The sequence below is a fragment of the Solanum verrucosum genome, unplaced genomic scaffold, assembly GCF_900185275.1.
Source record: "Solanum verrucosum unplaced genomic scaffold, falcon-dt-bn FXZP01000728.1, whole genome shotgun sequence".
Taxonomy (NCBI): Eukaryota; Viridiplantae; Streptophyta; class Magnoliopsida; order Solanales; family Solanaceae; genus Solanum; species Solanum verrucosum.
In genome coordinates, this window is record NW_026020780.1 from 1 (window position 1) to 12,145 (window position 12,145).

General features: G+C 34.6%; 2 protein-coding genes and 2 pseudogenes across 2 annotated transcripts; 1 reads left to right on the plus strand and 3 right to left on the minus strand.

Moving 5' to 3' along the window:
- Nucleotides 1-1,775: 1,775 nt before the first annotated feature.
- Nucleotides 1,776-3,069, minus strand: LOC125813065 (probable F-box protein At1g65740; annotated as a pseudogene).
- A 553-nt stretch (nt 3,070-3,622) lies between these two features.
- Nucleotides 3,623-5,237, minus strand: LOC125813067 (glutaredoxin-like; the record flags this gene model as incomplete). Its single annotated transcript, XM_049492555.1, has 3 exons — nt 3,623-3,927; nt 4,019-4,117; nt 5,117-5,237. Coding segments are annotated over 3 exons (306 nt in total), but the record flags the coding sequence as incomplete, so codon positions are not given.
- A 98-nt stretch (nt 5,238-5,335) lies between these two features.
- Nucleotides 5,336-6,170, plus strand: LOC125813064 (uncharacterized; annotated as a pseudogene).
- Nucleotides 6,171-8,647: 2,477 nt separating this feature from the next.
- LOC125813066 (F-box protein At2g17690-like) lies at nt 8,648-9,811 on the minus strand. The gene has a single exon (XM_049492554.1). The coding sequence runs from the start codon at nt 9,770-9,772 to the stop codon at nt 8,648-8,650; it is 1,125 nt and encodes a 374-aa protein (XP_049348511.1). The 5' UTR covers nt 9,773-9,811.
- Nucleotides 9,812-12,145: the final 2,334 nt, after the last annotated feature.

A 12,145-nucleotide genomic window follows, 5' to 3' on the forward strand; every position in this document is an offset into this window, starting at 1 on the left:
AATGTTTGGAAGGATTTCATCTACAACTGTGTACCTAGCAAAAATATCATAGTTTTCTCTCTATTTATTATGCACTACATGTAATCGGAATATCCTAGTCTCTTCGTGATTATATGATCAATGCAAAATATAAGAATTTTGCAAATCATATTTAAAATTTTAATATATATATTTTTTAAATTATTTTAACTTGTATATACAGTATTATTATTTTTTTGCTTATTTTGATAGTGTTGCTTGTATAAAGAAAATCCATGTATTTTAATACCCAAAATGTTCACAATGACAATGGACAATATCCTACTTTGGCTCATGTGGAATGTTGTCCAATGAAAAAATAGTAACAGAATCTGGGTCTTCATCCACCAGGGCACAACCCATATATACTCAAAGTAGCATAAGTGTTATCCCTATTAATAATAATAGAATCTGGATATGTTATGCCAATTCACTTGCCCCAATTTAATATGCTCTGCCTAATCCCACCCCAAGTGTTATCCTTGTAGCACACCATAACCAAGGTAAAATATGCAATAACATTTTTAGATGTATCTGACATATGTTATGGTACACCAGTAAGTTAGTCTCATTTTGTTTTTGAATTTCTTAACTATCATACTCTTTCTCATTTTCTTAATTGTACTTATTTGGAAAGATATAAAATGATAATTCAAAAGTTACCAATGCGGAGCATGTAACAATGTATTTTGATTGTCAATGGATCTAATGATACAGTAAATTCTCATATCATTGTATTTTTATTTTTTAAATTATATTTTATCTATGAAGTTATAAAACAAAAATTCAAGTATGAAAAAAAGTTAGTTTTGAGTTTCTTATTTTCTTAATTATACTTTATAGCCATGATATTATTATTATTATAAAATGTAAAATATGTAATTTCATGATGAACATTTACTAGTAGTAATACTTATTTATATCCAAAAGAGTTATTACAAGTTAATAAGATGCTAATTATGTGTTTGTGATATACTTGCTACCTTAGATCTTGTTATGAAAAATATTAATTACTAATATGAAAATTTGATTAATTTAATTTGTAGTTATAAAATATTAGACAAAATTAATTTGAAGTTCTAAAATATTAGACAAAGTTATATACCAAACTCAAGAAGTTAGAATGAAAAATTGGAAACTTAAAAGCTGATCTATTGCATTGGTAATTGCAACGCCAAAAATATTTGAGAGCGTTAAATCTTCTAACCGTTTAACATTGTACATTTCAATTCATATTTGTAAAACACATGTTTTGGGCACTTTCGACCTCATTATACAAATCAAAACTAGTGAATCTAACCGCTTTGCGCGGTAGATAAAAAGTAAATTAACATGGTCAATGAAGGTTTAAAAGAAACAGTTTGCAACCTTATACAATGAAGACTATTCTGATATTACAATATTTGGAACTATCGTGACAGATTAGAGAAAGAAGCAGCTGTTGCAGCAAAATCATGATATTTAAACCCCTTTGAAATCATGATTTTTCCCTATTTGCACATTGTAATAGGCTATAATACCTTATTTTCACAGTTTCTTTGCTTAAATTCTTGTTAATTGTTTTCTTTGGCGATAAGGCAGTGACTATTAATTATAATTAATTTATTTGCTTAGTGCTCGCATTCCAACACAACATAATTGGAAGCAAGGAAGTATAACAACTAATGGGAGTATCTGTAATCAAATTATCTGAGAACATACATGATATATCACTCATCTGGAGGCTGTAATTGTTTAAAAATAGTCACTACTCACTATCATGGTAAAACAAGAACATACAGCAGCATAATAAATAGAGTAAATAAAGGAAGGTGTCTAACTCAATATAGAGTTGGTGTGACCCAAGTTGGAGGACTAATACGACTCAGGGAAACACCCTTGTAATGCGGCTGGATACTTCCTTCTGCTAAGTTGAACACCCCCATGTCAAACCCTCCTCCTTCTTCATAGGCTAGGTATGATCCAAAATAATGATCTGTAAAATAAATATGATTGGGCTTGATTCCTGGAAATTTAGAAGCTTGGACTGAAAGAGAAGCATTATAACCCACAAAAAAAGCTCTGTCCCCTAATTCCCTGGTTTCTGTCACTTTGCCAGAAGCTAAATCAACCTGGAAAACACGAAAATCTGTTGTTCCATATGTTAGGTCTTCCTCTCCATCTTCATCTTCAAAACGTATGAAGGTAAGTGGAATCCTGTCGCAATCATCTCGGAAGTACCTTAGATGGACTCCATTGCGCAAAACTACAAATAATGATCCTAGTGATTCTAGGATGTACAATTGTTCTGCAACTTCAAGAAGATCAAATGGTATCTTAGCTACCATATGACTTCTACTGGATTGAGAGCCAGAAACATCACAAACTATGATGCGGCCCAATCGATCTACGCCATAAAAGTAGCCATTAAAATATACCACATCAAGACCACTTGCAGCAGGGTGAATGCTTTGGTCCAAGATAATCCTGTTCCATCTCAAATCTCCTGGTTTCCAAAAAACTGATATAACCTTTGCCTCCATCAATGACCATGAGGATGTAATCGGATGTATGTGAAGGACTAGCTGACAAAACTGCTCTATTAAAAAAAGTACATAGGTTGCCCGTCTGGCGTCTTCTATAATCTTCGGTGGTATTTTGATGGGGCAATTCGATCCGAACACCGGAGAAAGGATGTAATAGACTAACTTCACCCTCATCTTCTCCGATTGTGATAAGCCAACCCATAGACTCCATACATTTTTGTCTGCTAGCTTTTGGGATCTTCTTCTTCAAAATCATGCCATTATAGAGGCTGAAGAACTTTCGACAGGAACTTCCATCTGTGTTGTCTTCCTCTTCAGCTAACATCAGCCATGGAACTCTAGGTAGGTCACTGCTAAAATTGTTCTTAGTAGCTGCAGAGTGCCAGGATTTGCAGACAGTTCGGAAACTTGAGTAATCTTCAATCAGATTCAAACGCCTAGCTATGAAAGCAAGCAAATCATCTTGAAGTTCCGACCAATCAGGCATCCTTCGTGCCATTGCCTAAATCTATCTCAAGCTATGGAAGAAAACCCTTGATTCTCGAATCGGAGATCTATCTGAAATGTAATGGTCCAAAATGATACCTTATCTTTGGGCTTAATTTTAATTTTTTAATAGATACACCACTCTATTAGAGAAGATGAGAAAAAGATTGTTCCTTGTTTTGTACAGTCAAAAAAATTATTATGAGTAAATTAAAAAAATTGTCTTTGTTTTCTAGAATATATCAATTTATTGTAGACAAATAATACCAATACTAAAAACATGGAGAATTAATGCTCCAGGTGAAAGAAGAGTAACTTGAGTCTAAGCCCAAAGATAAAATCATGTGCTTTGTTGGAATATGATTCGATTCTAAAAAGGCATAGAAGATATAATATTCAACATACACTAACCTCTCTTATCTTTGACAAAATCATTATTGTTAGATTAACTATACTAGTAATTTTTACTCATTTCTTATCACAAATTACAAGTTCTTTCATGTTTAAATGCAAGTTCAGATCATCTTCTCCATTGTGAATTAGTAAAGGAAGAAATAGACACAAGTGACAAATTTACTCTTGCCGGAAACACGCGAATCTACAATATATATTTCCCAACGGAACAGATGGCAAGTTAAAAATGGAAAATAGGTACTAAAAGGAAATGTTTAGGAGACTGAGGCAAGGGAAGAACAGAAAAAGGAACTTGAAATCCAACGTCTTATTAAACAACCCAAACTAGAGGAGAGGAGGCAGTTAAGTTACAGCACTCTCAACTTCATTTTTATTGTCAGCTTAACAACTACTGTTTTCTAGACTTTGGCAGGATTGTTGGGAATAGCAGCGGCATCCTTCAGCATGGGAAGTAGCTTTCCCTGTTGATGCTTCTCTAATACGCCTACACGACAAGAAACAAATGCCACAGCTGCTGCAGGCAAGTTTTAAGGAAAATATATGAAAGATAAAGAGGATAAGTTGATGATTCTTACTGTCGCAGCCACCAACATGTTCTCCCCCAATAAACACGTTAGGCACAGTCCTCTGCCTAGTCCATTCTAGTAATGCTTGTTGTACCTCATCTCCGTCACCTTCAGATCACAAAGAGAACTCTCATAGCTATAATATATGCTCCAAGAAACAAGGATGGGAGGAACTAATTAAGCACAGCCTTTTTGAGCAACTGTAGGGGGTCAGGAACTCTTTGAGCAAAGATAAAACAAAGCCACAAAGTTCGAGATATATCTATTAGAAGACATGAGCAACCAAACATGTTATAGCAACACAGATCTCTCGATCAAACTAGTTCTAGTGCTTCTATGTACTTCCAGAACCAAATTCATTTTTTTGTATAATTGTGAGGTCTGGTCAGCTTGCTCACACCTCACCACAACTATTCAGATGCATAATTCCTACTCAATCAAGATCTGATGCCCCTCACCAACCTAGGTCTTAGGTTTGTCCACCATGATTTAGGTAGGTTCAGGCAAATGGCATTGTGCACAAACTATTAACAATGTCAAGAAGAGTTCTGAATTTTGTTATTTCTACTAAAACTGTTTACAGCGCACACCAAAATTATCTTTTGAATTTTGTGGTGTTAGACATCTATTGTTCTCTGTCATCCTTATAAGGGACTGTAATTAGGGGTGTAAATGAGAATGTTGAAATTGAAAATTTACTAAATAAAGGAAAGAGACATCTTTTTGAAATAGATCAATAAATAAGAAGGTAAGACACATTAGTTGAAATGGTGGGAGTACTTTTTTGCCTCTGTTGAAATTCGAACCTTGCTTCATAATCCCAAAAATACCTACTATAAGGAATCAGCATGCACATTCTATAAAATGTATTAGTCTTCCTTGGACTATTGAAACTAATCACCTAATAGAAATTTTCAAGGTTTTTTTTCGTTGCTGAATGTCAATCTTTCTATACAAAAAATAGATGACCAAAGCAAAAGAGGATATTTTTTTGCTTCATGACAATAAAACTACATCTAGGGTAAGAAAACACATTTTTTGCAGCAAGGAGGTGGAATAAGGGTTATATAAAGCACTTGGAAGCAATTGAAATGGGGAGTCACTCACTTTCCTGGTCAAGTTCAATAACTTTAAAAGTAGCACCAAGCTGGGAAAGAAGTTGCTTCACCCTCGTGCAATATCCGCAGTATGTTTTACTGCATGAAGAAAAGCAAGCATATGGCGTTAATAAGCATAAACATCATGTCATAAATGAGAGACAGGGAGCTCATTCAAAACAATTACATGTTTTGTGAAGGTTAAAGAAATGACTTGCAACCTTATACAATGAAGACTTATTCTGATATTACAATACTTGGAACAACTATCATGACAGATTACAGAGAGAAGAAAATGTTACAACAATATTCTTTAACAAAACTTGACATCTATCACCCCGGTCCATCATGTTTCTATTCCCAATGGTGGCACCAGGAATTTACGGGCTGGGATATTATTGGGCCAAAAAAAGTGGGGGTAGTGTATGGATCAGGTCCACCTGATTGTTGTGCAGTTTCGTTTGAAGCTATTAAGGCTATTAATTTGACTAAACTTAGTTGTCAAGGGTATAGTAGTGCTTATAGTTTAGCTCCATTGAGAGTGGATGGACCTCATGGATGGTCTTATGGGATAAGAGTGAAGTATTCAGTTGAAGGAGATGACTCATTTTGTAAAGCTTGTGAGGCAACAGGAGGATCTTGTGGCTATGATGTTAATGATTTTAGCAGTTTGTGTATGTGTGGATCATGGAATTCTACTTCCATTGTGATTCAGGTGATTGATCATACACATTTCCCTTCCTCTTAATCTATGTTGAATTTTTTGCTTCTCGAGAGTCAAAATATTACTCCAAGTTCTGCATCACACATGTTTAACAAAATTGAACATTTTGTGCAGTCCACTCAGCTTCGCACAGAAGAACTTGGTCGTTAATGGATGCACTAACAGGTATGGTATGCACTAACAAATGTTAAATATTTGAAAACTGATTTAGTTTGTTAACATGAATCCTGCTCTGATAATATGTAGGACTTGTTGAATGTATTGCCATCTGGAAGCTCTCCGCCACACTTGGACTGTAGGGAAAAAGTCGCTTTCTAGTGTTTGATTGATCCAAAGAAGACAGAGACGTAGTTCAAATGTGTTTACCAGAAGAACATATAAGTGCAACTTATATCAATGTTGCATCATCTCAAGTTTTGTATGAAGAATGAAGAAATTGATTGTATGTTAGTAATTGTTATGTATGTACACATATAGAGAAAACTTGATTCTTCAAGTTACTGTATAATTTAAGATTTTGCAACTAAATATAAACCTGCTTATTCTTATTGCAATTTCCACCTTTGTCTCAATTTAGGCCTTTTTATTCTATAAGCAATACGTATACATTGTTCACTAGTTCCAATGCATTAACTTATGCAAAATGTAAAACTTAACGTGATATGTTCTTATTAACTTAATTAAGTGGTGAGATTGACATGCCAAATTGTGTAGATTTTTGAAGTTTTAATTTCTTTCGGAGTGGTAACCGACTAATAACATTGGTACATCTTTCATACAATCCAATTAGTTGTCGGTTGTCGCCTCTCTTCACTAAATTAGATATTTTATAGACATATTTTCGAAGTAAAATTTCGGTAGAACCCAAATTATACAACATATACTAATATTGAATCAATTGGAAAAAAGACAAGAAAGAGAAAGCATGAGGATGATAGAAAAGAAAAACACCAGAAAGAATCAGTAGTAGTTCCCACATCTCCATACTGATCGATAGAGCTTTGTGCTTCTTCAATCAGCGCCTACGAAAATTTGTTGTGAACAACTGCTTGTATACGAAATTCTCAAATTGATAAAAATATAACCTTTAAAAGAAATTATAGGCAGCCTAAGATCATCGTGCTTTCTTACTAGTCAAGAATTAACTAAAAACTGTCCTATAGCCTATGGATCAGTAGAATTACTCATTATCTTTGATTTTCTAATTTGATGATGCTGGTTATTTGTCAATGTTACTGGGTTCAGGAGGTAAAAGAGTGTGTAGCTCAGGCTGGAATAGATTTCATGATGGCTCCAATCTACCATCCGGCAATGAAGATTGTTAGACCTATTAGGAAAAAGCTGGAAGTAAAGACTGTATTCAACATCCTTGGACCCATGTTAAATCCAGCAAGAGTGCCTTTTGCTGTAGTTGGAGTTTACAAAGGAAACCTGGTAAATTTTCAACTTCCAATTACACTGTCACGATAAAGCTCCGAGTATGTGGTTATAAGAATCTTGTACACATCATTCTGAATATTGAGGTGCTAATTCTTCTCATCTTCTCTGTTTTGACTTCTAGTTCATAGTTGTTCGACTTGTTCCAGTGGTTGTGCCAAGTGTTATGTAGATCTATTTTGTAATCAACACGTCCTTTCTTTAGGTCGACAAAAATGGCTAAAGCAGTCGAAAGGTTTTTCATGAAAAGAGCACTGGTTGTTGTTCATTCGGAAGGTCTAGATGAGATGAGTCCTCTTGGTATTGTTCCCTGTTGCAATTATAGTAAATCCTTTTAAGTGTAACTTACTAAAAAGAAAGTAAATCTGTTAAGTCACAATCTGTTCATAATAATGAGGTAATTCTACAGGTCCTGGATTAGTCCTTGATGTCACGTTACTCCAGATAAAATTGAGAAATTCTCTTTCGATCCATGTAAGTAACTTGTCAATATCAGAACCAGTTAACATTTTTCAGTAGTTTTTCAAGATTGTCTCTCTCTAGTGGACTTTGGCATCCCTCGCTGCACTCTTGAAAGCCTGAGAGGTGGAGGTCCATAATACAACGCCGAGATGCTTAGATGTGTGCTCTCAGGAGAAAAAGGGTTGATTGCTGATGCATTTGTAAGTCTTATCCTGCTATACCTAAATCTCCTTACCGTGTTACTCTAATTGGTGCATACACATCTTATGAAGCAACTATTGAGCTCGTTTCAATGCTTAACGACTTTCTTTCCCAACTTCTCACACACTATGTTAAACTATTAGCAGACACTAAATGCAACAGCAGCTTTACTGGTCAGTGGACATGTTAAAAATCTGACCGAAGGAGTGTCATTAGCTCGTGACACACTGTTTTCTGGCAAGCTCTGAGGACACTTGATCTGTGGATACATGTGTCCAACGTAAGGATTCTTCCTCGGTGTTTATTTGAATAAAAACTAGATAAGTTTACTGTATTTGTTCTCTGTTTTGTAGAGGGTGGAGGAATCAGCTCTTCGTGTTGGTCCACTTTCTGCTTGGAAGTTGATGGAAAGTACCACATTGAACATTACAGGTTCCAAATTTGTGGAAGATCAAGATTGAGAAACGCGTATAGTGGTTAAATATTCGAAATCAAAGCGAGAATAGAAGACACTTCAATCAACTTGAATTTTTAAAATGAACAATGGTTACATCAATAATTCACTTTCAACTACTTGACCATGTTTTTTTTTCCTACTTTTTTCTGAGAAGCTATATCACTCATATGGAGGTCGTAATTGTTTAAAACATAGTCACAATCATGGTCAAACAAAACATACAGCATAATAAATAGAGTAAATAAAGGAGGGTGTCTGACTCAATATAGAGTTGGTGTGACCCAAGTTGGAGGACTAATACGACTCAGGGAAACACCGTTGTAATGCGGCTGGATACTTCCATCTGCTAAGTTGAACACCCCCATGTCCAAGCCTCCTCCTTCTTCAAAGGTTTGGTATGATCCCAAATAATGATCTGTAAAATAAATATGATTTGGCTTGATTCCTGGAAATTGAGAAGCTTGGACTGAAATAGAAGCATTATAACCCACAAAAAATGCTCTGTCCCCTAATTCCCTGGTTTCTGTCCCTTTGCCAGAAGCTAAATCAACCTGGAAAACACGAAAATCTGTTGTTCCATCTCTGAAGTACCTTAGATGGACTCCCTTGCGCGAAACTACAAATAATGATTCTAGTGATTCTAGGATGTACAATTCCCCTACAAAACCTCTGTGACCGAATGGTATCTGAGCAACCAATAGACTTCTAGGGTATTGAGGGCCAGCAACATCATAAACTATGATGCGGCCCAAACAATCTACTGAATAAAAGTAGCCATTAAAATATACCAAATCACGACCACGTGCAAAACGTGGTGAGCGAGTGCCTAGATCCAAGATAATCTTGTTCCATCTCAAATCTCCTCGTTTCCAAAACTTGATATAACCTCCATCAATGACCATGAGAATGTAGTCGGATGTATGAGAAGGACTAGCTGACAGAACTGCTTTCTTAAAAAAGGTACATTGGTTGCCGGTCCGGCGTCCACTGTAATCTGCGGTAGAATTTTGATGGGGCAATTCGATCTGAACACCGGAAAAGGGATGTAATAGACTAACTTCACCCTCATCTTCTCCGACTGTAATAAGCCAACCCAGAGACTCCATACATAGTTTTCTGCTAGCTTTCGGGATCCTCTTCTTCAGAATCATGCCATTATAGAGGCTGAAGAATTTTCGGCAGGAGGAACTGCCATCCTCCTCAGCCAACATCAGCCATGGAACTCTAGGCAGGTCACTGTTAAAATTGTTCTTAGTAGCTGCAGAGTGCCAGGATTTGCAGACAGTACGGAAAATGGAGTAATCTTCAATCAGATTCAAACGCCTAGCTATGAGAGCAAGCAACTCAGGTTGAAGTTCAGACCAATCAGGCATATTTTGTGCCATTGCCGGAAACTATTTCAAGTAATCAAGCTAAAGGAAGAAAACCTAGCTAGTTAGAAGGGAAAATTTCATAAATAGATAAGAAGGTAAGAAGAAGAATGTTTCTTGTTTTATACTATTTAAAAGATTTTATTATAGCTAAATAAAAAAAAAACTATCTTATTTTTAAAATTATATCTTTTTTTTATATATAAATAACGTTGTAATAAAAGAAAATTTCGTAGACATAATGAATCTTTCAATCTCAAAAAGAAAAGACAAGTTTGAGGATAAACTTCACAAATATTATAAACATGGATGATTAATGCTCCATGGGAATGAACAAGAACGACTTTGAGTCTAGACGGAAAGATAAAATTATCTGCTTTGTTAGAATAGGATTTGATTCTAGAAAGGTATAGAAGAATGTTTTGTTTTACCATTCAACCAATTATAATATATTTAACGTACACTAAACTCTATTTTCTTTGACATCATTATTGTGAGATTAACTATACTATTTTTTACTCATTTCTTTTCACAAATTTTAAGTTATTACTCGTATACAAGTTCAGATCATCATCTCCAAAGATATAACAAATGTTACTCGTGACATAATACACATAGGATATCACGTAAAATAAAAATTGTTGTGTAGGATGTCACATAGGACGCGTGTATCTGTTTGTTTAAATTTATATAAAGTTTAAGTGTTTACTTGAGAACGCGTGTATTTATTTGTTCAAATTTATACAAGTTTAAATATTTATTTGTATACACCTAAAATTAGAGGACATAAATATGAAATGAAATCAAATTAAAAGAGTACATTGATGTATTATGTCTTTTTAAAATATCAAAACACAACTGAACTTCATTTATAGAGAAAGAATTTTATATATGTGAATTAACGCAAGTCTTTTTGCATTTTACTCATCAATGCCTCACTACAAGAAAACTACTCGATTTTCATGCTTGTTCATTCCTAATCTTATTACAAGCCAAAAGAGCATATATTTTGACAATTTCATTGATATATCTTCAATAATTCCATTCGCAATTTTGGAGTTGTTACTGCTATTGAATTTGATAAAAAAAGAAACGTTGAGAAAATATCACCAATTCTTAGAACAAGAGCTTTTTTCCCTTTTTCAATTAGATAATCAAAGTAGAAAAATAATGAGATAACTAAATGCCCAATATTAACAACGCCGCATAATACTTGAAAAATAAATTTTGAGATTACACACTGTTATTATTCGTTTCTGGTTAAAAAAGAATTTGCAACTAATTCATTAGTGCCTAGTTGACGTTAGGAACCTAATTACCGTACACAAAATTTTTCGTCAGCGGTATCAGGTTGTGCAAATTTGAGCCTGCAACCTTAATTTTAGAAATTCAAAGACTTACCAACTGAAAATGTTAGACCAAGGCTAACACAATCGAATTGGTTGAGGAAAAGGAACCCCCAACGACCTATCAGAATTGGAACAGACCAATTACCAAATCCACCTATCATTGCCGCATAAACCATAAAAAGGATCATTAAAAAAGCGTGAGCCGTTATCCTATATCGATCATAGGATCACTCTATGAATAGGTCAATTCTCTGTGACCTTCCAGGCACGCAGGCCGAAGATCTCACTTATCCTGGACAAGTACGTAGAGATCTTCGTGGGACCGTGGAGGGAGCTACATACAACTTTTACTTAAGAAGTGTCACCTTGTAGTATATATCTTTTTTATCTGTTTTTTCCTTTTAACCATATATATATATATATATATATATATATATATATTGTAAAAAAAATCGAGGAAGCAGTATCACGTCCCACCACATAATCTTTCTTAAATCTGCCCCTGCTAATCACTAGTATTTTTTCCTCTCTTATCTATCCATTTCTTCTTACTCCAACTCAAAAATCTAATTTTAAAGCTATTCTCAATCTGATTAAAATTAAATTATTTAATGTTATGATAGATGTGTTATGTGAGAATGTTTTTTAGTGTTCAACGAATTTTGCAGCACATTAGGGATGACAACGGGGCGAGACGGGGCAGGTTAAGTCTATTTCTGCTAAGGTTTTTTCTTGCCCGTTTAAGACATTGTCCTATTTAGGTTCAGCCCGACCCTATCCCATTTATCCCAACTTTCACATATTCATTATTTTTTATTATCAAAATTTCTTGTCGATCTAATCTTTTTAAGATCATCCTCAACTTCTTTCCCATAATCGTTTTGGCATTATCAAAATTTCTTCAATGATCTAATCTTTTTAAACTTTTTATGAAATTAAAGAAGTGCTTCTTTTAAATTCACAAGGGCTCCAAATCTTTTTAAACTTTTTGCGAAATAAAAGAGATGTGCTTCTTTGTAAATGCGGGCTTCAAATTTCA